Source organism: Pseudomassariella vexata (assembly GCF_002105095.1).
Source record: "Pseudomassariella vexata strain CBS 129021 chromosome Unknown BCR38scaffold_6, whole genome shotgun sequence".
NCBI lineage: Eukaryota > Fungi > Ascomycota > Sordariomycetes > Amphisphaeriales > Pseudomassariaceae > Pseudomassariella > Pseudomassariella vexata.
The window spans coordinates 2,620,214-2,644,871 of record NW_024467961.1 but is presented as its reverse complement, the minus strand read 5'-3'; the positions used below and the strand labels follow the sequence as shown (position 1 = coordinate 2,644,871).

Genomic DNA, 24,658 nt, shown 5'->3' with positions numbered 1-24,658 from the left:
ATCATATACGTATCGTCTGTTCGTCCCGAGTTACTGTGGTTGGAGTCGCGGGGGGGGGAGGTGTGCTGCGGTATGCGGGGAATGCTCCCACGCAAGGTCACCGTCGACACAGGAACTAGCGGTTGTGCCAGGCCATTGGCAGTCGCGTAAAGTCCCGGGTTGCTGTCGATATTCGTACAATGAATCCCAAGTCCGGGTCGTCAAGTAAACCGAGAGTGGGTTTTACAAGAGAGGGCGGGGAAATGGGTTTGGTAGGAGCGTTGAAGTTGAGTGCGGAGTTCACGAGATTGATAGTGGTTTCTCAGTGCTAGTGCAGCAGTATTCCAGTAACAAATATCGGACCTTGGCTCTGGGCGGGTCTTTGACGCACAGCTGATTGCGGCGGTCTCGCTACTGGTGTAGGCGGTGGATGCCGATGGAGCTCCAACTCTGGACTGACTCCGAGTTGTTGGACAAGTTTCTGGTTCCGGATCAAGACCTCGGGAGGATGAGATCACTTTCTTTTAGTAGGTTCTTCGGGGCAAAATTGTATGTGTGCAATCACATAGAGCTAAACCTGTACAGCAAAGGACGAGGAGCTACGATTGGGAGATATGAGATATGAACGAATAAATGAATGGGCAACCTTGCGGCAATTAACTCCTGTCTAGTGCCCGCCGCGCTGCCTCAAATTTCCTGAATTTGCTTTGGTTTGAAATTCAAGCTCCAAGCCCTCGGGATTCTAATCAAAGTGAGTCTGACCTCATACCACCCGCTTGCTCTGATTTTAACCTCTAAAAAAAGCAAGCTAACCTAGCTGACCTGGAGTGACCCGAGGAAAGCACGGAACAACCGTGACGCCGACCCGATATATTTTGTTTCCCATGCTAGCTGAGCTCGGTCCAACCAGCGTCGTCGCATTCGAGATTATCACGCATCACGACTTTAAGACTTGACGATCCGACTTTCCCTACCGCAGACAACTCCCAATCATCCACCACACGAACCTCGCCACCATGTCTGTCTACCCCAGTCTTGCGCCCTTCATTCTGAAGCGGCCCTGGCTGACAAAAATGTTCAAGCCTCTCGCCACTTGGTACACCAGTGCCGCTGGGTACCGCCAGCTTGGTCTTCGGTACGTCCCTCCCTTCAGTCCTTTCCTCCGAAAACAACAGCAGGCACAGAAAATGGGACTCCCAAGCAGCAAGCGCAAATTACAGTTCTCTAACATGGAACGACTGTGGACAGAGCCGATGATTTGATTGTCGAGGAAAACGAGGACGTCCTGAAGGCCCTGAAGCGTCTCCCGCCCCAGATGGCCTACGACCGCGTATACCGTCTCCGCCGTGCCCAGCAATGCAGTTTGATGCAGAAGCTGCTACCCAAGGACCAGTGGACAAAGCCCGAGGAGGTGAGTTGGACACTGGCAGCATGACCGACCTGTCTTTCTGCGCTGGCCTGAGTCGGAGGGAGGCACCGCTGACAGTTGCAAACAGGATACCCCGTACTTGGAACCCCTCATCGCGCAGATCAAGGCCGAGGCTAAGGAAAAGGCAGCCCTAGATGCCTTGACGATCGTGAAGAACCACTAAACGGTCCAGCATTGACGGGGGCAAGGAAACGTTCGCTAATGAGGAGCGGCCGGTCTGCTTGTACAACTAAGCCTGGAATAGAGGTGTCAATGATCCGCAAATGTGACCCATTGGGGTCGCTGAAGACAAGGAGCAGTTCGTGGTGATGCTGTATGTGTATATAGACTCCGGGTTCTCGCAATGAGAACTCGCCTTCAAACTCAAGAGGTGTGACCTTTACGATGAGTGACACAGTGCTTCTTTACACAAATCCCGGAGGAGACTGAATGGACATTGGACGCAGATCATTTTGTCCATCATAACAACACTATAAAGCATGTTGGTGGAATAAGCCAAGTGCTTACTTATACGGCTGGGGTTTAGCATTGAATAAACCAAAGGCGGGGAGAGGCTTGTATGAAACCTTGCTCTGAGTATAGCTAGCTGTAAATGACGCAATACTCTCTTGTTGAGCAAATATCTTTTATTAGAAAGGTCTCAGCGACCCGTCTCCCTCCTATGTAGCCGCGGTCATATTCTAGAACACCACAAATTCATCCACACGCATATCTGCCAAGCTGCACAATCCACGGTTCACAAGGAAGCTATCAACGTAGAAGAAAAGTTCATGGCGACATTGTTGCCCGGCTGTCCAGCTCCCTTATTAAGCATGCTTGATAGACTCTAGGGGTCTTCACCTAAGAATTCTTTATCTACAAAACCTCCTGGGTGTAAGACCAAATCGCCTCAGGAAATCCACATTGCTTCGCGGCCTTACATTCTAGCATGCCAACATGATCCATCATCCAATGCTCGTTAGGGAGAGAAAGCTTGTGTATATTAAGCCTTTGTTCCCTACAACAAGCTCCAACTTCAGACCCCTGCCCGCCTGCCTGTCTATTTCACACCTGCCCCAATCTTTAAGCTGGGTATATTAAATTCCTTCTGTAAGGCTGAGGGCTACTTGAAATATCCCGTCAGTCTCCCAAGGCAGGCAGCGGGGATAGGAAAAAAGTGACTCGTTTTGAGGAGCCATGCTGATGAGTTCTCCTTTCCACCAAGCAAGCAAAGACTTAATACACACAAAACACCCTCTTCCTCCCTTTCCCCGCAACTGTTCATTTCATTCAGCATATTGACGCGCCCCCAGTTTCCACGCTACTATCAACCGCGCCAAAGTTTACCCTTCGAACCTCCAAAACAAAAGTCCACATACTGCCGTATGAATAGCCAAATTCTATTACAGAGGGGGTGGGTATGAATCCTTCTCACACTAACTCCTAAGTTGTTGTCCATGCAAACATGCGTTACTGTCCCCCATTCGTAACACGCATGTAAATTGGAAGTTTCGCAGCCAACTCGACCCCGCGAGGAAAAATAAGGAGAAGGGGTGACGATGGCGAGTGAATCGAAGAAGAAGAAAATGGCAGCCTTTTCCCAACTCCTCTTTGCCCGACATGTCTGCTGATTGCTGATGCAGTAGTTGATGGTGATGTTGTTGTTGTGTGCGCGTATCGTGAGCTTCTCGTACAATAATTACGTTTCCCTGTCCCTGTTCAAATGTGCGTGAGACCGGCGGACAAAATCGGTACACAGAAAAAAATATAATGGGTTAGACAAGAAAGAATGCAGAAGTGCCGTCCTTCTATGCGTTCCCGGGCTTCTCCTCCGTATCGATGTGCCACACGACGTAATTCGGAAGACCGATGACCTCGTAACCTGCGCGCTTCGCCATCTTTGCAAACCCCTCCGTCTCAGCTTGGTTCTCGAAAGCGTAACAAGGGAAGTTAATGCCTACAAGAACATTGACAGATTAGCATTAGCATATACGAACAAGCCGAGCAGCAGAAGAGGATCCTCGGGAACAAACCTGATCGATGCACATCGGCCTTGACAAGAATGTTGACACCACCAATACCATCAAGTTCAATCTCCTCATCTTTATCATTCCGCCAGTCACCCATGCGCGCCATGTGTTGTCGTCCAGTATCGTACTGCTTGTATCCTGTGCAACGACCCCACCATTAGTAACGGAACTTGTAGGTTAGGCTCGGGTGTCCCTAAGCGCGGATGTCGTACCTTCAGCCAGTACTACGTCTTTATCCAAGCTGCTGGCAAGTTTCAAGCCCTTCTCGGACTCAACCCAAGAGTTGTAGTCGACTAAGCGCGGTACGTCAGCTGGGCTCTCCTTTAGGCATTGGGGAACGGATCACTTACAACGGCCTTCGATGTCCCGTCCGTCTCTGTACCGATGGAACCAGATATCTATGCTTGGTCAGTTGGGGTTCTGGGGCTCTTGGGGGAACTCAAAGTGATGCTAAAAACAGCATATATACATACTGGGCACAAGGACATCACGGTCGTGAGCAATGAAGTCTTCCAAGATTTTTTGGGGGCTATCGACGATGTCAACATCCCTCCAGTAGACCCACGAGTGATCCGGCTTGAGGGCAGCGGACAACAAGTAGTTCCTGGCGCGGCCCATAGCCTTGCGCCGAGGACCCTGCGCCTCGAAGCCATGCCGATCCTCGACGGACTGACTGAGGTGGCTTCCAAAGTCTTTCTCTACAACCAGGGCGCTGTTGAAGGGGATCTTATCCGGCCGCTTCTGAATGCGATCCAGCTCCATGGCCAGGACACCGAGCGTGTCATCAGTAGAATCTCCTACGAGAAAGGCGAGATCAATTAGGTGGTGCGGATATGACAGTTCGGCAATCAGCTCGAAGTACTTGGACAGATACGGCGCAGCATCCTTCAGGGGCGTGACAATGAGGACTCGTTCTTCGTTCTGGAGAGCTTTGGTGGTTGATTTGACAGGATTCAGGTTAACGTGTGTTATTGTGGTGTCGTTGACAGTTATGGGCGCATGGTGGTTGAAGATCACGGGGGTTTGGAGATGAGCATTCCACGCCTGCTGCTCATTGAGCGTCATGTCCATCGGCGGTTTTGAGGGACCCCAGCAATAGAAACTGTATATGAGGCTTCTAGTCAGCCCATCTGGAATGTATAGGGCCCAGCAGCCCCTGAGACGACGGAGATGGAGAGGGATGGTGCTATATGTACCTTTGCATTTCACTGGCTGATGTCCGAATGCCACGCCATAGTAACAAAATGGCTCCTGCGACAGCGATGAAGAGGAGAAAGCGCGTCCTTGTTAAGAACACCCATACTGCTCTGGTAGGGGGTAATTGAGCTTTGGCGGACTTCCAAGTGATGCCGCCCTTGGGAAGAAGCATGGCGAGCTCTTCGGGTGGCCTCGTCACCACCCCGAAAATGAGTTGCGAAAGCAAGCGAAGAGTCGTCTACCCGACAGTATGTCGCGATGGTTGTTTGTACGTCGTGATGGAGCGTCGGGGCGTCGTAGTGCAGCAGCAGGTTTTCTTGAACTCGTCCTTCTCGAGGGGGTGCACGCTAAGGACCACACGGGAGACAACGGGGGAACACGATGAACGGCCCAGGTACAACCAAGTCGGCAACAAGCGGAAAATCTATCGCTGGGGAGGGACGTGTCGCCGATTGATCCGGGTTGATGATCGCCGCGGATTCGATGTCGGTCCCTAAACTGTGGAAAGAGAACAAGAAATCCGACCCAGGGATTAATGGTTGAGTTTTGCCGCGGAAAGGTTTCCTCTCAATGGACCGGCGAAGTGGAAAAGTTAAGATGGATGGTGAGATGCTCAATTGGTAGTCGCCCTTTGGGGGGAGGGGGGTGGTGTCAGACGTGGAGAGCGAGCGGACGAGGGTGTGTGCGTCCTGGAAAAGCTGCTGTCGTTTAGGAGGCGGCAGTCGCCAGGAGCTGCAAATGCGCCGAAATACGAAAGTGACTTGGCCTCTTTAGCAAAGGCCACGGAATGTCAATGTGCGGCTCAGAGAAAAAAGGTACATGTCATGCTGACGCGATTGGACGCCGGTTTACGCTGGATCAGACCAAATTGTCACCAATTTGCCAATTTGCTGCTAGCAGGCCAAGTACCTCAAGGTAGCTTTCGTGGCTCGGTTCTGCTTAGGCTGAAATGTACATTGTACCTCGCCAACCCGCCATCCAGTACTGCAATTTTTAGAGAGTTGATCGCCCAGCCCCAGCTCAGTTATCTTGAAGCACAGATATCCCCCGTACTCCGTACAAGCGATTGTCCACCAATAAGCACATGCAGGGGTTGTCATAAGGCCTGGGCTGCTGGGCTGGAAATTTGCAGGAAAAATCTTTGGTCGCCTATATTCCCAAGGGGGTTCATGAGGAGACAGATTGCGCATATGCTCTTGTGGTATTGTCCGGCGCAATGCGATGCATCTTCGAACAATCTCATGGTCCACTTACCTAAGGGCTGGTTCTTCTATGCACCAATTTTAATCTGATAGTGTAGAGATCCCCATATGTTCCAGCTAAGGCGGTAACTTACTCCGTAGTGGGCCGAAGGTGCCGCCTCATGTTCGCTGTCGTTGTGGAACATGGAATATACGATCCCAAGTTGACCTAAGCTGAGTACTCGTGAGGTGGAGTTCCAGGCCAAGTCATTACTACTAGCTCACAAGAAGACATGGAGGACTTCTTCTGGAATTCCAATCCTTATTGCATGGAACAATCAAAGCTAATATTGGCAAAATGGAGTCGATTATGCGGTAGCACGTCAGCATACCCCGTAAAGAGGCAGTGTATCCCACAAGACCACCGCTGGCCTCAAATTGCTCAGCTGTGGAACTGGAAAGCGAAGGATTGGTTTAAAGTTGACACGCCTCCAGGTCTCCGGAGCCGCGTCGGATCGAGAACGGAATGGCATGTCTCACCGGCCGTCCCACAGACCCTAACTGCAGATTTCGCTTCGAACCCCGGATGCCAATCCCTACTTTTTAAGTGAAGTTTCGGCTTGGCAGCGAACGTCAAATTTGAAGAGCACAGGAGTTCAGATGAACAGGCGCGGAAATGGCACGCGACCCGGCTGAAAACTAGGACGGAAGTGACGGCACCAGGTGTCTGGGATCGGAATTGCTGTTTTGAGAGGCCGGGTAGGATGATACAGCAAGGGTGCAAGTCAAGAAATTCCCGGGTTTCAAATGTTACGGCAACATCAAACAAGGCTCTTGAAATCAGCAACTATATGGATTGATAAAGTGTTTTTGGCGTCAATCTGTTTTCCAAGCTCTTGGGGTCGTTCATGGAGGCACTAATCAGCTCCTGAGGGTCATGGGGAATGCCCATGTTCGTCATCGGTGTTACGGCCAATACCGACTTAGGTCATCATTGCCGCTGCGACTCTCAACCTCAAGCTCACGACGACGCAACGTTCGCAACTCATGCACTGCAAAGAAATTTGCAGGTCAATGCAGGTCAATTATTATAGAAGCGAACTGTTGCGTTGCCTGTCAGCAGAACTTAATCTTCGACTCAGCCTCACTGTCATCCGAACATCTCATAAGTTCGCGGTCAGTCCATCACCGGCGAACAACAGCAATGTCAACACGCAGGTCCATGCGGCTCAGCACAGCTGCTGAGACAAAGGCGCCTTCCGCGGCAGAAGCGATGCCTCCTCCCGCACCAAAGTCACGGAAGAGGAAAGCAGCCGCGGATCCGGTATCTAGCGGAGATGGAAAAAGGAACAGCACCGAAGGAGAGTACCAGACACCATCAACGCCGAATAAGCGTCGTGCAAAAACCCAACCCGCCGTTCCCTCGCCAGGCACACCTACTCCCAACAATGCAAAGCTCATGGCCGAACCTGTCACGAATGGGACAACCACAACCCCCAAACCCAAGCCTGGAGCCGTAAATCGGCTCGCAGATCCTCGTGCTACCAATGCCACCCTCCTATCCCCAGAAACGTCCCGTGTCGTTACTTCCAAGTCCCTGGATGCCGTTTCGCCTTCAAAAGCTGCCGCAGTGAAAACCACGACCTCCAACATTCTCGAAGAAGCATGCGCACATCTCATCAGCGTGGACCCGCGCATGAAGCCGCTCATCAACGGCCACCATTGTCACATCTTCTCGCCTGAAGGTCTAGCCGAGAGCATCGACCCGTTCGAGAGTCTCTGCAGCGGTATCATCTCACAGCAAGTCTCGGGCGCTGCAGCAAAGGCCATCAAAAAGCGCTTCGTGGATCTATTCGACGGAGATGCGAGGTTTCCCCAGCCTTCCCAGGTCGCGGCCACCTCTTTCGAGAAGCTACGGTCTGCGGGTTTATCACAGCGCAAGGCGGAATACGTGCAAGGCCTTGCAGAGAAATTCACCACTGGCGAGCTGAGCGCTCGGCTTCTGCATGACGCACCGTATGAGGAGGTGTTGGAGAAGCTGATAGCGGTAAGGGGACTCGGCAAGTGGTCCGTCGAGATGTTTGCGTGTTTCGGGCTCAAACGCATGGACGTCTTCTCGCTGGGCGACTTGGGCGTGCAGAGGGGTATGGCAGCTTTTGCAGGGCGAGATGTGAGCAAGTTGAAATCGAAGGGCGGCAAATGGAAATACATGTCCGAAAAGGATATGGAGGAGATGGCCGCCCCGTTCGCGCCGTATCGTAGCGTGTTTATGTGGTATATGTGGCGGGTTGAGGAGACGGATGTCAGTACGCTGGAGTGAAATTGGCGCATGAAGCAAGTTGGAGGCTCCAAGACTGGCTTTGAACGGCGAGTCCGAAGACTGGTCGCCAAGGCTGTACAGTATAAGGATTTAAGCAGGCAACTCAAGGGTCTTCACAGCTTGACGTCTAAGAACAACTCGGCGGCATTGACAGGGACATTGCTTGTTGTCGAGCTGGAAGTCTGGAGTTGACCACGCGAGTGGAGTGGACCGCTCTAAGAACCGGGGACACATGTGTCCAATTCAAATGGGGTGACGATATGGTACGGAAGCGTGTTCAAGCATATACGGGTTGAAGCGGGTTTACAAGATAAATCGGTATCAAATTAACAAGAAATGAGATCAGGACATGATGAGAATAAGAACAACAACACCTATACCATGGTTAACAACTAAAACACACCCTTCTCGCTCCTTTCCCCTTTAACCTTTATTCTTCTCCATATCCCGCTGCTGAAGTCCGCGACCACTTGCACAATTGCTCTACCCACACCAACCAGCTCGTTGCTACGTCAAGTGAGCGAGGGCACTTGACACCAAGGCATATAGTATAACAGTATTGCTTGCATATTGGCTCCTGTAAGACAGCTGGCCAAGATCCCTATTATAGTCCCACCGGTCAAGCAAAATTCCGTAGTCTCCACCCGTGTAGTAAACTTTAGTTCTGCACTCTGAACATTATCACAACACGTTGCTGGACAGTACTAAATAACGGTTTTGTCGTCATTGGAGGAATGAATGCATCGTCAATACGCACGAAAGCTTTCGGCTTATGACATGTTGGGTTTCTCATCCTATGCTTCGTAGTCTGCGTCTCGAGATGAAGAATTTCTCCTTGGCTCAATGAGACGGGGAAGCCTCCGAGGCCCCAGCATTCTCATTTGTATTTCTGCAGCCAAGTAGGTAAGCTGTATCATCTGGAGTTGGAGGGACATTAGTTCATACTCGACATTCTACTGAGATTATAAAGCATACTGGGTTCTACGTAAAGCCAGCCGACACAATTTGCAGTTTCTCTGGCATGTTCCCCAGATTTCGAACTATCACTCACTATTATGATGGCATCTGGGGCCGCAAATAAGTCGCTCATTGCTTGGCTCCTTTCCCACCTGCCACGTTTGTCCTGTTAGTTGTTGTATTGGGATTGAGATGTTAAACACGTTATTATCGCGGTCTGGGAGTTGATGAAGTCAAGCAGATCTTGCACTACGTTGATCGTCACCCCGAATCTCGCGCCGAAGCTTGCAGGTGCAATTCACGAGTTCACATATTTACAACGCAACGTTGAGACAAGACATTTCGCTTTCCGCATGCTTACGCCCTTCCTTGGAAATGAATGTAAATAGGGCCGTTCGGCAGTCAGCAGAACCGAGTATAGTTCCTTTGAATAGGCAGGTCAGTTCATATCGGACTTGCACGAGTCCTGATCTGGCTGCCGTGTTGAACACCAACATCTTAGCAGGCTAAATCTGGCAATTGGGGTGTTTATGAATCTATAGTCCAAGCATGGCCCCTGGTGCTGCCGGTTATGGGTGCTTTCACATCGTCCCTTCCCGGGTGCTCACATAGCTTCCAGCGTGAGATCAGCTACATTCGCTGTAGCCTTGATTGCCCTTCGCGACGATAAGAGAGTCAGCACAACCCCGATTGTCATGGGGTTTGACATTTTATACCACCTACAAGAGCCTCAGCTAATATCACATAGGCACTATGTGGTATGGGGAGTGACCGCCGTCGGGTTTGCGCTGCTCCAGTATCGCCATATTTGCAGGTTGAGGGAAATGTGCTTATGTTCTCTTCGTTCCACCCCTTCGCACAGGAAGGAAAGTGAGTTCTAGAAGACACCCCTTCAGCACACTATAACCCACCCTCACCTCCATCGTAGGCCCCCTGGGCCTTGCCCGTTGCAGCGTACCTCTTATCACTCTTGCACGCCATGAATCGCACTGGCCAATGTGACAACGGCCCTATCACCTCCGCGGAACCTACACCTCAAGAGGGCCATCAAGGTCGGCTCGACAGTTCCGTACCATCCGACATAGTTTTGAAGGTCTTGTGAGATATGCTCGCAGGCCAGTCAGCTCTTTAGGTCGACTGAAAATACAGGACCGCACCAGAAAACCACCGATGCCGGCTTTCCATCCGTGTATCGATAGTGGATAATCATTTGGAGTTATTTCGGGGTTCAATTTAATCATTCGAGACACGCCATACTTGTAGAAGTGACATTCTTTCGGAAAACGGTGGGAGTAGGATCAAAATACAAAACATCAACTCTGGAGCTCGGAGGCAGTATACTCTTGGTCAGGAGGCGGCTGTGGTGAACTCATGAAGTCAACAACACAGGCACGGAGGCACTGGTACTCAGGCCCACGCTTACCTACGAACCACCACAGCCAAGGGCGATACTGAAGGCTTCCCAAACTCGTCCTGGCCGTTCGAGTCTCGGATTTTCTTTTTTTACAAATCGCCAAGTGCCTGGTGGCGGTGAAAACCGATGATTTCTCGGTTTTATGGCATGTAAACAGACGCCAGGTGGCCACAGAGATACAGTACGGCTATCTGTGTCTTCACTATTTATATAAGATCGTAGTCGCGCGAGTTTCTCTCGCCATGGGCCACGGTCGACCAAAGGTGGTTGATTGGCTGATGGTAGGCAGGCTGATGGGCTGGTTGGTGCAGTTCGCACTGAGGCAAGGAGGTAATATCTCCTCTCCCTCGCGGACTCCCTGAGGACTCCCTGAGGCACCGTTGCGGCTTCGACATTCTGACTGTTAATGAGCACCCTTGACTGGCTGCCCAAGTCTGTCTATTGCCCAACATCTGGACTGTGATGTCTGCTCAATCTCAAGCCGCATAATTTGCATTGAATCAATGCGGTAATGCCCAGCCTCGAGAGAAACGGCGCTTTTGACGTCGTATTCTTGGGGTGAACGAATTTGACTTTTGTAACTTGTCCTGCTCAAGGCATATATAGCCGAAACGTTGAGTCGCGGGGAGTGAATCGCGAGGGCCATGGGCGAAGGGACGCTTCATCACTAGCCCATTTGGTACTGCTGTTTCTTTGCCTTTCAATGTCGGTGGGATTTATGACTTGCTCTGGAGGCACTCGGATCACGCTGGCACCAAGGAGTAAAATGAGATTGATACAGGCGTTACATTGGGACTCGCTCATCTAGTTCACATCTGGATTGCCTACACTCAGTGAAAAGAATATATGCAAGGGGAGAGAAAGCCAATCAATTACGGGATATGCCTCCACGCATCAAAGGCTGTATGTAGTCTGCATGGCCAGGTGACTTACACGTTGAGGGCTGCCAAGGCGCCCGACGACGCAATTACGGGCCGGACACTTGAAACAACCGTTTCGTGTCTGATCAGATACCGGGGCATCCAATTCATCAGGTCTATAGGCTTCGAGATATATCAGGCTGTGAATATCCATCTCCATGTGCAACGGCTCATGTGGTTCGACAACCTTGGAACCCCGTGAAACACTAATGTAGTGCCACAGCACATGTACATGTTTTGCAACGTTCGACATCAACAGGCGACTGAGCCACACCTGAAGCCGTCCTGATCACGAAAAATGCCCTAGTTCATTCTCCCCTAGGACAAGACCTCACGGTGGCATATGAATAAACAATTGTCGGCATTCTTGACATTGGAGCTTTTCCATCTCCCGACTGCAAACCATGAGATCAAACGTGGACCTGCCGGCCGCCTCAGTTTTCCCAGTCCACAAGTTGACGATCTGCTAGTTGAGGGTTGCGGAGGGAGCCACTCGGCCCACTGCTGCGCAGTTTGACGCGTACGACCTGCAGGGCTTGCTGTCGCAAACACTCTGTGTGTAGCAGCCAAAAACTTGGAACAATAGGAAACATGACACTTGATCATATAGTTAGCTCTTTGCTGCCGCTGCCCACTGCCCAATCCCGCAGTCTCCGGGACGGGGTTGGCTGTGTGCGGATGACCAACATACAGTCACAGCTGAATGCCGTGCGGATCATGACGTTTTGACTGCCGACCCAACAGTCAAAACGTCAATTCGTCGCCCCCCAGGTGCCACTGTGAAACGCAATTGCGAGGCTCGGCCGCTACGGGAAGAGCTGAAAGCATGCCAGGGGCTACGTAGATCAGAAACATTGCGGGCTAGTGAAATGTATAGATAATGTACCCATCGTAGGTTACGAAACAAGCTGTTCCGAAGTCAATTGATAGGCAGATGAAAGACCTTCTCGCAAAGCGAACGTGCCAAGGGGTAGGGTCGTTGTAAATTGTGTCGCAACTAGAGGAATTGGATATTGAAAAGAAATTCCTGGAAACCGAGGCAATCTTCTCTCGTACCGGTTTCGCGGGGCCCGCGGAGTAGTGGACTTACTCACCAATGAAATACGAGATACCGACGAAGCTATACGAATCTTCGTGTTTGTGCCACGCCACCGCAGCTTGATTTGCATAAGACCTCGAATCAGTTCAAAGCTTGGCAGTGCAAGGACAAGATCATTACAGCTGCCAATGAAAGCTAGCCAAGGTACTGTATTAGGATCATTCTAGGTTGGGGGTTTGCCGCCGGCGGCTGGGGGTGGGAGATATCGACGATGCAAAGGCTTGCATGGTCATCCTCGGGACGATCGACGCTGATAAAGGACCGGCTCATAAAACAATTATTTACATGATGCGCGCAAGTCGAAATGAAGAATGGAGAGACGAATTGGTCAAACCTACACCGAGACGGCACAGGATTTTACCAATATTAGCAAAGTTTCTTGCTTCCTCCTGCTTGTGCCAAGTTTAAAATCGAACAGCCTTTCTGTTGATGCTTTCAATTGATGGGATGACGCAAGAAACAAGCTGCTTGCCGCACGAAGGTATAGCAGGCAGGCAGGGTCAAAACACGAGGGTGTGTAAACGCAGTTGACGGAACAAGTCCATCGTTCTGTTAGATCATTTCGAATTCGCTCAGTGCACTCTTGACATAGCTAGAGTCGAGCACAGTCATCGCCACGCAGGACAATGAAATGACCTATGAATGAATGGAATCAGTTTGATGATAACTTTTATCCCGAGTTATTCCTGCACGGAGTCGTTGACGCCATTTTTATCCGTTCATGAGCCGGCTTGACATGGACAGATGGGGTGGGGGCAAGCTGGCGCGACCATTTGGGCCAAAGAGGGCGAGGGACTCAGGGCGACGGCGCACTAGAAATGGAGCTTGCGAGCCAAAAATGGCCCTCGGCCGTCGCAGATCGCCGTCATCAATCTGCCTGCTCAATGCGCAGAGAGGGTCCGAAACGGCGACGATGGAGGAGGGCCAAACTCTCCTCATATGCGTCGCGAATAGCAACTACCAAACCATATTGGTCTAGTTAAAGGCGATAATGCCTGTTAAACGGTGAATGACGAGCCTGCTGTGGCTGACTTTGATTATGTTGGGAGAAAGCTGGGAGTTGGTGATCTATGCTACAGCAGCAAGGAGGATGCAACTTATTGTTCGAGACATGGAATTCATTCTCTTCCTCAAGAAGCTGCAGAAGCAAGCACACATACATGTGAGAAATGGGAAGTGGATCCTTCCAGTCTTCGGGTGGCTGCTCCCAGCGGCTGGCTTCCCACTGGTTGCATCGGCGGCCGCTGCAACGGAGATGATTTTTAGGCACTGTATTTCGTTCGTACTGGCCGCTTGTGATGCAGCCAATACCACCTAGATTATAGACTGCTGCTTGGTACATAAAGCTGCAGCCAGGCGTGGCAGTGTTTCCGTTGGCCTCCAATTGACGTCTGCATGAGAGGGCAAGAGCTGCTGCTGAGATAGATGGATGTGAAAGAGCGTTCAGGCAAACCTTGGAAAAGCTAACCCCGTGCAACACTCGCAGTCTCGGGCATGAATCGCGGTGCAAAGTTTGACATAGTCTACTCGCTCTGAAAGTTGGAACGACGTCTGCCCTGAGAGGGAAGCTACAACCAGCTACAGCGAGCTACCGCCGGGATACGAAGATAGGTCGCGATTGGCAGGTGCCACTGACGGTTTTCAAAGTTCTGAAAAGTACCAGCAGGGGTAGACCACAACAGACTGGAGCAAGGAAAGCAGCAATCTCGCCAATGGACGACTTTGATATGAAGCTGCGACACTACGGACGCTCGTCCTGTCCGCCATGCATTGGATTCCTGGACAATCCCGGACAGTGTGGACACCTTGATTATCCACTTTTGAGTGACTTGACATTGCTGGCCATTGCTGGCCCTGGTGTTTTTGCCGGGCCTATTGGTGATATTCCCATCCTAGGCCCTTTTGGGATGGATCTCTGATGAGCTCGACATGGGCCATGGGTGCCCCCTTTTATGCCCGTCGACCCATTCAATCTTCGCAGCTCCCTCATATTCTCGTACACCCCCAAGCCACCATTACCTCCAGAATTTCAAAACGTCTCGGCTTTTCTAGACGACAATTTTTACTTTTCCCTCTTCTCCTTCTCTCCCATTCGGATCCATTCGTTTGTCGATATTTCCAACCGTATCAGAGGAAGAGCACTCGCTCACTAGCTTCCCTGTTTTAATACCTCCTGTGAACCCCCCATCCACTCAAGGAGCGACCAGCAACCAACAAACCAAACCAAACAACACCGTCCACCAACGACCCGACCAGTATCACTCTTGTCGAGTTCCGCATCATACCTCGTGCAAATATCTTTGGGGACGTATTAATTGTTTGAAGGAGGAAGAACAGAAAATTAGATCCTGAGTTCTTGTAATAGGAGGAGTTAAAAGGTACGTTGTGTGTGTTGCGTGCGTTGAGGATGGGCTCAGTCAGTCTGAGGCCTCCATTGCCATTCCTCGAAGCACCAGTTGCCTCCTGCCGCCTGCTTCCTGCTCGTCGAGACAGCTTCGTTTGTTTTCGATGGTTTAATCGGGACCTACTCTTCCGTTATGGTCGAAGCTACTCCAACCTGACATCAGTCAAGAAGATGGGAGTGCTCTTGCCTAAACATGGACAGATTTCCTGACATGTACTACTGCACTCTTCAACTCTAGCGTTCGCTTGAGCAAGGCCGACGGCGCGTTTAGAAGCAGCTGCTACCTGTGCAACGGCCAATTGACACGGCAATGGTTCGAAAGACAGGAAACAACAGCGGCAGCATCAATAAGAGTCAATGGGAGAGTGGATCCCAGTTCTGCGGTTGTCTGGTGAGCAGTTGCCAGTGGCGTGCTGCGTTTATGCGCAGCCCCCCTGTCTTTATCAACTGCGCGCTGCCTCACATGTCTCGGCACGATGTCAGGACCAGGCGTTCACACAGCATGCTGCACAATCTCTACAACTTCGCACCTGCCTATCTCTACAAACTTCCATCCCATCCCCAATCCACTCCTCTAACCAGTTTGTTGACACCTACCGACTCGACCGATAGTCTTGACGAGCTTTCCCGTCTGGTCAAGTTGGCTGTCAAAAGTTTGACAAGTGAAGGTTGAGAGGAACCAACCCAATTCTTCCCAGCCTTTTCATCCCCCCAATATTCTTGTCTCCAGATGAACAACAGTTTTTGGAACTTGGCAACCCAATTCACCACCATACAACTATCTACCCCATCGCCTGTGTTTTGTTGCCTTGTTCTCTGGAAGCACACAGTCAACATCCATCTATTATCCGGCTCCTGTTGAAGTCACTTGACTGAGATACTCTCAACATCAAATCAGACATCTGCTGACACAGTTCTTCGACACAGCCATCAAAATGCACAGCAAGCAAGCCATTTCCGCCATGGTGGCCGTTGGCATGGCCACTGGTAAGTCAATATGTTCCTGATCTACGGCTCGAGCAGTTGTTCTAACCAATCGACTATTTTAGGTGCCGTCGCTATCGGTTGCAGTGATGCCACCATTACTATTTCCTCCCCCGCTGATGCCACGACCCTCGCCAGTTGCGATACCGTCAAGGGTGACGTAGTCATTGCCACCGGAGCTGGCAGCACCATTGACTTCTCCGGCGACCTGACTTCGATCGGCGGTGACCTTACCTGCCAGCACAACGGTGGTTTGATTCAGCTCAGTTCCACCTCGCTGGAGAGTATCGGCGGTGCATTCCATCTCGAGAACATCACCATGATGTCCACCCTGAAGTTCACTGCTCTCGAGTCTGTGGGCAGCATCTCGTGGCAGTCGCTGACGGCGTTGGGCGAGTTGACATTCGGCACACCCGGTGTCACAAAGGCAGAGAGCGTCGTTATCGCCGACACTTTCCTGAGTAGTTTGGACGGCATCAACGTGCGATCTCTGACTGACATGAACATCAACAACAACCGTCGTCTGACCGACTTCAGCACTCAGCTGAGCAACCTGACGAACGTTCTGAACATCAACGCCAACGGTCTGAACTTGAAGGTTGACCTGCCCAATTTGGAGTGGATCGCCAACATGACCATCTCTAACGTCACCAGCTTCTCAGCTCAGTCCCTGGCAGCCGTCAATGGTTCTATGCGATTTGACTCCAACTACTTCGAGTCGGTCAGCTTCCCCAACCTCACCGATGTGCAGACCGGAGATTTCTCCTTTGTCAGCAACCCTAAACTTGCCAACCTTACCGCTCCCCTTTTGACGAAGATTGGCGGTGGTTTCATCATTGCGAACAACACTGCTCTTGAGGAACTGAACGGCTTCGCCAAGCTCGAGACCGTCGGTGGTGCCGTTGCCCTCCGTGGATCTTTCTCGGAAATCTCCCTCCCTGCCTTGGACGACGTGAAGGGCACCTTCACCGCCACCTCCACTGGAGACATTCAAGATTCGTGCGATGTTTTGGACGAGCTTTCCTCTGATGGTGGCAACGGTGACATCCAGGGCACCTACGCCTGCACTAGCAACAACACCAACGCCAACAACGATACCTCATCCACTGGCTCAACCGGTGGTGGCACTAGCAACACCGACAGTGGTGCCTTCCACTTGTCCAGCAGCATCTCCACCATTGTCACGCTGGCGTCGCTGGCTGCCATGGTCAGTGCGTTCTTGTAAAGTCCCGTCGTGGAGATCTTTGGGTTGGAACATGGAGGCGTTCTTACACTTTCCCTTTCCGAGTGTTATAAAAATTCGAGTCATTGTCATTTCACATGGGCCGCACGTTCCGCGACTAGGGCTACGTACAGGGGATCGCTAGACTTAATATCGATGCATATTACACCGAAACGACGCTCTCTTTTTACGTGACCAGACACTCACTCTCCTTGGCTTCATCAAAGACTTCACACGATCATCAGCACCGATTAATGAAATCTCGCGGGTAACTACCACCATCGTCACCCTGCCACGACCACTGCAAGGCAGTATGCGCTTGGGGATGCGTGGTAGATGATTCGGGGTCTGTTTTCAAACGGGGCTTGTGGTCTGGGAGGCTTTAGGAGCATACATCTCTGTACGCCATGTTGTGTTTGTAGGATTTAGAAGGTTGGAGGCTCTGCGTGTATGAAGTGGGAAGGGCTGGTGGATGAAGTTGGTGTATCTTGTTAGGGCAGGCAACTGTGCACATTCAGTCATGCGACAGAGTAACACCACCCCGCCTGTATATATCCGTACTTCATGTGTTTTTCCATTAAGTGTTTCATGGTTCATGTGATGTGATTCTAGTCCCTTATCGTCATCGGTCCACAAGTTCCATCGTCAAAGTCTCAACCATCTCCCAGTTCTCTCATCAGTATGTAACCTGTCCGTATGCCATTGCTCCCAGGTACCATGCCGTCCTGCTGCGTTTGGTACACCAGCCACTCTAGTAGTGTTTACTTCCTGATTGATGAATTGTACATGTGCTACTGAGTTTCTTTGTTGGGACGGCGAACACGCTGAAGGCACGCACATGCAAGTTCACAAACTTGTCTGTGTGATGGTGACACAAGTGCTACGTGAGGCAAACCGTGTCTGTCGTGTGTCTTCGAGTCATCTTGGCGAGATTGGCGAGGTTTGCGTATCATCTTTAACCCCGTTCTGTATCTGTGGTACATTGTGTGCTGCAACTAATTGTGCTCGCTTTTTGCCGAGGTAGGATTTACACGGCCTTACGGGGAGTGAAGGTGAGCTAATTGCGACTATCTACCTCTCCAGAGGACTGATCAATAGTTCTAAGTGAGCTGTCGGGGACCATGATGGGGCACTTTGAGCTCCGACCGGGCGGAGGTGACTCGTGGTTTTACTTGGCCAAAATAGTATACTAACATTTCATTGCCTGCTCGTTCAGCAGTTGGGACTGGGTTATTGTATTGGTTGGGCTCGCTTGATCGTCCTTCTTTCTAGCACTAGCACATGGCTTCCCCTGATATTTCTTTTGACCGGGTTATCACTCGTACACGCTCCTTTCAAACTTGTCCAGGTCGTAAAATTGTGGCGCAATGCTGTTCCCGGCGAAAACGCGGCCGTCGAGGGCGTTGACGGCTCGTAGCGCACTGACGCCGTCGACGAACTTGATGTAGACATTGAGGCCGACGTGATCAATGTACAACCTCTCGACACGCCCGTATTTGTCGCCGCACTCTTCGCCAATTTCCTGCCCCAGGCCTTCCGATATCTCGTGCTGCACGTCTTTGATCCCATAAAGCATGTGACGGAGCACGATGACGTTGCTCATAGGTCCGAACTTGCTCTCTGATGAGGACGAGGCGGCGGCGGCGGCGGCGACCTTGGGAGCTATGATCTTGCCGCGGCCGCCAGGCTCGGCCCAACCACCCCCTTCGGCGTCCGGCTTTTTCTTTCGCTTCTCGACATGGACGCGGAGCGGTTGGACGATACCGGATGCGTCGGCGCCCAAGCCTTGGCCTTTGGTCCACCCGTACTTGGACATAAGGCGGGCTGCGAAGCCCTTCTGGCCTGGGCGTCTCGTATTGAGCGTGGGAGCGTCGGCAGCGTTGGGGTCAAGGGTGTCTTCGTCCATAGCGTCCGGGTCTGGCTCAGGCTCGTCTGGCGAAGTTGCAGAAGGCGCCGAAGGTTCTGGCTGTGTGTAGCGGACTGGCGCGCGGGAGATGGTAGAGGGGTCTGCTTCAGGCGGCGGTGGAGGTAGAATTATCGTAGGTGTAGGTTCGGTTTGCACAGGTGGTGGAGGAGCTGAAGGCGGATTTGGAGATGCTGATGTTGTCGGAGGAGGCGCAAAGCCTCGCGACAAGGCCGGCCGACGGGCGTATGCATCATCGCCGCTCTTGTCGTCTGGAACAGAAGCTCGTGGTGGTGAAGGTGGTGGTGGTGGTGCGAACGAGTAGGATCCGGGTGGTGCGAATTGGTCTGTAATGTTACTGGTGTTAGGATGACAAGTCTTGTATTGAAAGCTGCACATGAAACAGAGGCCGTCTTACTCGTCACTGGGCGGTCCTCTTCGTCTTCACTATCCCAACTCGACTGTCTCTTGGCAGGGCGTTTGTGCTTGTACAACAGCGCCTTCCACTCCCTCACCTCTCGTATTCTCTCATCGCTCCGTAGATACTCGTCGACATTGGTCGGGCGCGAAGGGTCGTAAACCTCGTCCCAGTCCGTCTCGATGGGCGCATTGTCTCTCTTCTTCTTCTTTCTTCGCCCACCTCGATTCCGCTTCTCGTCGCCTGCATACATCCAGTCATCATCCTCAGTCGCGGCCCAATCAGCCAGGGTGCTCTTTGCTGGAGGCGGGACCTGAGCAACTGGAGTGGACACCGTGGAAGCCGTCCCGCTGCTCGGCGCATTGGCATTGGCGGGTAGGACTTTGGGGACCTTGGGTCTCTGAGTCTTTTGTTGCGGCCGACGGATGGATTGGAATGGTTGGAAGCGCAGGGAGGGATCGACTGGCTTCTTAGCTTCTGCTGCTGCTGCCTGTCCCTTGACTGCGTCCAGAGCTTCTTTGGAGACGATAGGTCCACGCGAGATGGACGCCGACTCGTCGGGAGGGCCAAGAAGGTTGGCATAAAGCGACAGGCCTCCGCTGCGTGGGGGAGGCGGCGGGCCGGCCATTATGAATGAAGTTCCCGGTATGTCGCTTTGCTGTACTACGTGGAAACCCCCTGGGTCAAGAAGAATGGAGGGCAGATGTTGCTGAAGCTGCGAATCAAAAATAGCCCATCTTCAGCCTCTTCCACAAGGCGCTGCGGAAGGAAACCGTTGTGGACCTTGAAGCTTGGCATGTACTACGTATTTATTCAGTTGGTACCTTTCTTGCAGGGGTGCGTGGGACCTTCCGACCACTTATCACACTATCAGCTGAGCTACCCTAGAACACGCCGATTTGCGTCACAACCCATGCAAGCAAGCATGGCTTCAAACGGCGCAGACTGTAGCATGTGCGGATCTGACGGTGTTGCATGATCCACGAACATTTTCCCTGAAGTACAAGTTTCGTCCGTGGTTACAGTCGTCTTTCGGTCTTTCATCCTGCTGTAGATTGTTTTCTTGTCTTTTCCTTCTCGTATAAGCTGTACATTTCAATTGGACCACTCCATATAGAAATAGACTTGTAGAACTTGTCTTGCGAATTGTCCGTCCTTCGACTTAGAAACCCTCCGCCAAAAGGTTCGAACCGTCAGAATGGCCACCCTCCAAACCGCCATCCATGGCTCTCCCTCGTCGGTCGCCGTTATAGTCCCCTCGAAGCCGACGGCGCTTACGGCCACTTACGCCGACCTCGCCTCGGCCTGCACGGCGTTCCAGGGCAAGCTGGCAGCGCTGGGCATTGGCCACGGCTCACCAGTCTCCATCGCTACGGCCAACTCGTACGAGTTTATCGTGTCCTTCCTGGCCGTGTCGTGGCAGCGCGGCATAGCGGCGCCCCTAAATCCGGCCTACAAGAAGGACGAGTTCGAGTTCTACATCGACGATATCAAGTCAGCCCTGGTCCTGGTGCCCAGGGGTGCTTACCAGACCGATGCGCCCGCTGTTCGGGCCGCCAGGAGGTTCAATGCCGCCATCGCTGAGTGCTACTGGGATGATAAGAAGAAAGAGGTCGCGCTGGATGTTAAGGATCTTGGCCAGTTAAAGGGGAAGAGCCACGAGGGGCTGTTGAAGGCACAGGCGGACGATGTTGCCTTGGTTCTTCATACAAGGTGAGTACTGTGTATAGAGTGCTGGGAAGTGAATTGCTGACGAGGTTATACATTAGTGGGACTACATCGAGGCCCAAAGTCGTAAGTCAACCATCCATTTCTCTGATGCGCTTCCACTGTTCGGGAGTTTTACTAACTCAGAGTCTAGGTGCCATTGACACACAAGAACTTGACTCGAACAATGAGTACGCATATCGCCGATAATCTCGCATCTCTAAAGGGATGATAAACTAACAATAATTGTAGAAAACATCCAAGCAACATACGCCCTCAGCCCAGCCGACCGTACGATGCTAGTCATGCCCCTTTTCCACGTTCACGGCCTCCTGTGTGCCCTCTTAGCACCCCTATACTCGGGTGGCTCTATGATCGTCCCAGCCAAATTCTCCACCTCGGAGTTCTGGGCCGATTTCCAAACGTACAAGGCGAACTGGTACACCGCCGTGCCCACCGTTCACCAGATCCTGCTCAAGTCTCCCGTGCCGAAACCCTTGCCCTCAATCCGTTTCATCCGGTCGTGCTCGTCTCCCCTCTCCCCCGCCGTCTTTGAGAAGCTCGAGGCAACATTCAAGGCCCCCGTCCTTGAGGCCTATGCCATGACCGAGGCCGCCCACCAGATGACGTCGAACCCACTCCCACCCCAGAAGCGCAAACCGGGCACTGTGGGGCTGGGCCAGGGCGTCGAAATCAAGATCCTCAACGACGCAGGCGAAGAGCTGGCCCAGGGCGCCGAGGGCGAAATCTGCATCCGCGGCGAGAACGTCACCAAGGGGTACCTGAATAACCCGAACGCCAACGCGAGTTCCTACACCAAGGGCGGGTTCTTCCGCACGGGCGATCAGGGCAAGAAGGACGAGGATGGGTACATTATTATCACAGGCCGCATCAAGGAGCTCATCAACAAGGGTGGTGAGAAGATTAGCCCCATTGAGCTGGACAATGTGTTGGCGCGACACCCGGCCGTAGGCGAGGCGGTGAGCTTTGCTATTCCCGATGAGATGTATGGCCAGGATATTGGGGTCGCCGTGGTGGTTAAGAGTGAGGAGAAACTGGGAGAGGGGGAGTTGAGGAGTTGGGTTGGGGAGAGGGTTGCTAAGTTTAAGGTGCCGAAGAAGGTAAGTTATCCCTTCCTTCCATCTCCTTATCTTTCCTTTTCAGTCCTCTTCTTCAACTGGAAATGATGCTAATAAACTGCTGTAGATCTACTTCACGGAAGTCATGCCCAAGACGGCGACGGGCAAGATTCAACGACGCATTGTCGCCGAGACGATGCAGAAGCAGGACAAGCCCAAGGCGAAGCTATGATCGAGATGAAATAGAATTGTACCCGAGCCGCGTGAACAACTTGCTTGGTTGTAGACATAGGTGTGAAGAACGACGGCTAGAAACTAGACCTAGATGTGGCCAGACTTAGATGCGATATACAGATTAGAGATAGAGAATGCTATTCTCGTAGGTATTTACTGGCAGTCACTGGCACCTGAATGCATATTGAATGGTTCTCTTGAACACATTCTAGATCGTAGTTCACTAGAAAGACGAAATGCGAGCGGCCAGTTGCTTCAAAACCGTGGTAAAACAAAGACAATGTGGGTTCATTTTGTATTCAGGGTATCTTATACGCAACCAAACACCCAATCGACCAATTGATAATCGATAATCCTATAAAAAGAGGGGACACCAAGGAAGGCCTTATCCACGTAATCTCAACCCATACCATTCCAACGCCAATACCCATATACAGTTCCCAGTCTTTACGTCTCCATTCATTGCTTGGATCACAAAATGTTCGCTTGGCATTGCCCCACAGCTTTGATGAACATGTACAATTCCTTCCATCCCCTAAAGTCCAAGACTCGAGTCCATAGAAAGACCGGCCAACCCAAATCGTAGCAGCCGGGTCCAGAGTAGCCCCACCATCCATTCGTAAACTCGTTAATTCATTCAGCCCATAGAGAAATACGCATCATCCTCGTCCTCTTCGCCATTGTACAACCCACCATACACAGGCGGCCGGCTTTCCTCCTCGCGCCGCATGGCCGCGACCCTCATCAAGCTATATCGCACCGCTTGGTCGAACGACGAGTAGACTGCCACCTGCTGGCCGTACGAGTCTGTGACCTGGTAAGGGGGTTCCTCGTCCTCGGGCGCGCTGACGCAGGTTGAGACGCTGGCGGAGGAGAAGATTGAGGCCGTGTCGTCGGCGTCTTCATGTGAGGATGAGGATGAGACACAAGAGGAGGGGTATTTGTAGCACGCATGGGGGAAGTATTGGAAGGCGTCGGCGGGCGTGTCGAGACGCTCTAGGTTATCTGATGTGAGGCGGAGTGGTGAGGGGGGCATGATATCGACCCAATTGGTAGGGTTGAGTTCTCGTTTCCGCGAGTTTGTTGGCTGATATTCAGGTGAGTGGTCCGATGCTTCAGTGGATTTAATTTAGGACTTGGTCTGTCGGTTGAATAACACGATAACTGGCTGATAAGAGAGACGTTTGTAGTTGTTTCGATGATGATGAACGTCCAAGTCGAGTGCGCAGGTCTGGCTTGGGGTCTTTAAGTAAAAAGGTATTCTCGAGCGGTCATAACAAACGGCACGGTGATAAATAAGTAGCAATGACGATCAGCCAAATTCGCGACATAAAGCCAAGGCGAGGCCAAGGCAATGGTGGCTAGGTACTATCCCACCGTGTCCCCATGACAAAACACAAATTCTCAGTTCTTCTCTGCGTCAAACCTTCTCCGGAACGTCTGGCAAGTCTAGTCTGAACTGGATCCCTTGCCGAGCTCGGACAGAAACCACAATACGTCGGTGGCCATCACCGCCTCAAAACCCTTCGACCATTGTGACCATAATCCACGGTCCAATCGTGCGATGACGTACCATTGTATAAGCCGAGGATTAGCGATGGGAGCCGCACGTGCTGATGTGTCAGGGGCCCAGAATCAAAATTTCTTGGCTGCATGTCGTGGTTTCGGCTCCATCACAAGCAGGTGGGCGAAGTCGCGAGCCGCCGGTTCTCGGAATCGCTGGTTGATAATAAAGGACTCACCCAAAAAGTCTGCCAAAGTATTGACATTGACGATGTTTGGACGACTGGGAACAAATACGAGCTGCGCTCTTCTCAGTTCACCCGGTGAGTCCTGATTGGTCGAGATGATTCCCCAGACGGGAAATGAAGTAAAAGAAGGGGATATAGAGTAGAACGTCCTGCTAAGATTGGGTCGATTGAGTGCTCAGGTAACGCCAAGTGCATCGCCCTTGGTACATTGGCAATCAATATAATCATCACGTGTACCATTGTTTCGTTCACCAAGTTGACCCATGCGACCAAAGCGACTGCATACACGGGAATTAAAAATGGTGGTTGTTCAACGTGCCCCGCTTGCCAAGTCGCGGAGACGAATTGGGGACCTGCCGGAGCAAGGCGCGGGGTTGAATGGGTGATAGCAAGGCGTGCTTTCGAAAGAAACCCAAATCAGAGCTCTACTGCTTCCGATAACCGACGATTC

The 24,658-nt window shown here is 51.8% G+C and overlaps 6 protein-coding genes across 6 annotated transcripts; 4 read left to right on the top strand and 2 right to left on the bottom strand.

The window, feature by feature from the left end:
- Positions 1-995: 995 nt before the first annotated feature.
- On the top strand, positions 996-1,571 carry BCR38DRAFT_342402 (cytochrome b-c1 complex subunit 7; the record flags this gene model as incomplete). The annotated part of the gene is made up of 3 exons (XM_040855947.1): positions 996-1,114; positions 1,228-1,390; positions 1,476-1,571. 3 exons carry the CDS (start codon positions 996-998, stop codon positions 1,569-1,571), a joined length of 378 nt encoding a protein of 125 aa, XP_040716684.1.
- Positions 1,572-3,102: 1,531 nt separating this feature from the next.
- Positions 3,103-4,873, bottom strand: BCR38DRAFT_200054 (Anp1-domain-containing protein). Its single transcript, XM_040854090.1, has 6 exons — positions 4,614-4,873; positions 3,891-4,519; positions 3,768-3,815; positions 3,630-3,710; positions 3,421-3,555; positions 3,103-3,344 (listed from the first exon to the last, which is right to left on the bottom strand). The coding sequence occupies exons 1-6, from the start codon at positions 4,784-4,786 to the stop codon at positions 3,196-3,198; spliced, it is 1,215 nt and encodes a 404-aa protein (XP_040716683.1). The 5' UTR covers positions 4,787-4,873; the 3' UTR covers positions 3,103-3,195.
- A 2,195-nt stretch (positions 4,874-7,068) lies between these two features.
- Positions 7,069-8,115, top strand: BCR38DRAFT_341950 (DNA glycosylase; the record flags this gene model as incomplete). Its single annotated transcript, XM_040855911.1, has 1 exon — positions 7,069-8,115. The coding sequence occupies one exon, from the start codon at positions 7,069-7,071 to the stop codon at positions 8,113-8,115; it is 1,047 nt and encodes a 348-aa protein (XP_040716682.1).
- A 7,729-nt stretch (positions 8,116-15,844) lies between these two features.
- On the top strand, positions 15,845-17,118 carry BCR38DRAFT_340789 (uncharacterized protein; the record flags this gene model as incomplete). The annotated part of the gene is made up of 2 exons (XM_040855812.1): positions 15,845-15,896; positions 15,959-17,118. The coding sequence occupies 2 exons, from the start codon at positions 15,845-15,847 to the stop codon at positions 17,116-17,118; spliced, it is 1,212 nt and encodes a 403-aa protein (XP_040716681.1).
- Positions 17,119-18,430: 1,312 nt separating this feature from the next.
- Positions 18,431-20,064, bottom strand: BCR38DRAFT_484941 (uncharacterized protein; the record flags this gene model as incomplete). Its single annotated transcript, XM_040863814.1, has 2 exons — positions 18,431-19,365; positions 19,437-20,064. The coding sequence occupies 2 exons, from the start codon at positions 20,062-20,064 to the stop codon at positions 18,431-18,433; spliced, it is 1,563 nt and encodes a 520-aa protein (XP_040716680.1).
- Positions 20,065-20,377: 313 nt separating this feature from the next.
- BCR38DRAFT_433052 (AMP-binding enzyme) lies at positions 20,378-22,721 on the top strand. The gene is made up of 5 exons (XM_040860227.1): positions 20,378-21,149; positions 21,206-21,230; positions 21,298-21,334; positions 21,396-22,264; positions 22,350-22,721. Exons 1-5 carry the CDS (start codon positions 20,635-20,637, stop codon positions 22,452-22,454), a joined length of 1,551 nt encoding a protein of 516 aa, XP_040716679.1. The 5' UTR covers positions 20,378-20,634; the 3' UTR covers positions 22,455-22,721.
- Positions 22,722-24,658: the final 1,937 nt, after the last annotated feature.

What these genes read in the sequence shown, in the direction of transcription:
- BCR38DRAFT_200054 (XM_040854090.1), bottom strand. Translation starts at nt 4,786, where the DNA reads ATGCTTCTTCCCAAGGGCGGCATCACTTGGAAGTCCGCCAAAGCTCAA. An exon ending in ACGGGACATCGAAGGCCGTT is followed by an intron (nt 3,711 to 3,767) that starts GTAAGTGATCCG and finishes TACCGCGCTTAG; the next exon opens with TCGACTACAACTCTTGGGTT. An exon ending in GGCCGATGTGCATCGATCAG is followed by an intron (nt 3,345 to 3,420) that starts GTTTGTTCCCGA and finishes ATGTTCTTGTAG; the next exon opens with GCATTAACTTCCCTTGTTAC.
- BCR38DRAFT_433052 (XM_040860227.1), top strand. Translation starts at nt 20,635, where the DNA reads ATGGCCACCCTCCAAACCGCCATCCATGGCTCTCCCTCGTCGGTCGCC. An exon ending in CTACATCGAGGCCCAAAGTC is followed by an intron (nt 21,231 to 21,297) that starts GTAAGTCAACCA and finishes CTCAGAGTCTAG; the next exon opens with GTGCCATTGACACACAAGAA. An exon ending in GAACTTGACTCGAACAATGA is followed by an intron (nt 21,335 to 21,395) that starts GTACGCATATCG and finishes CAATAATTGTAG; the next exon opens with AAAACATCCAAGCAACATAC.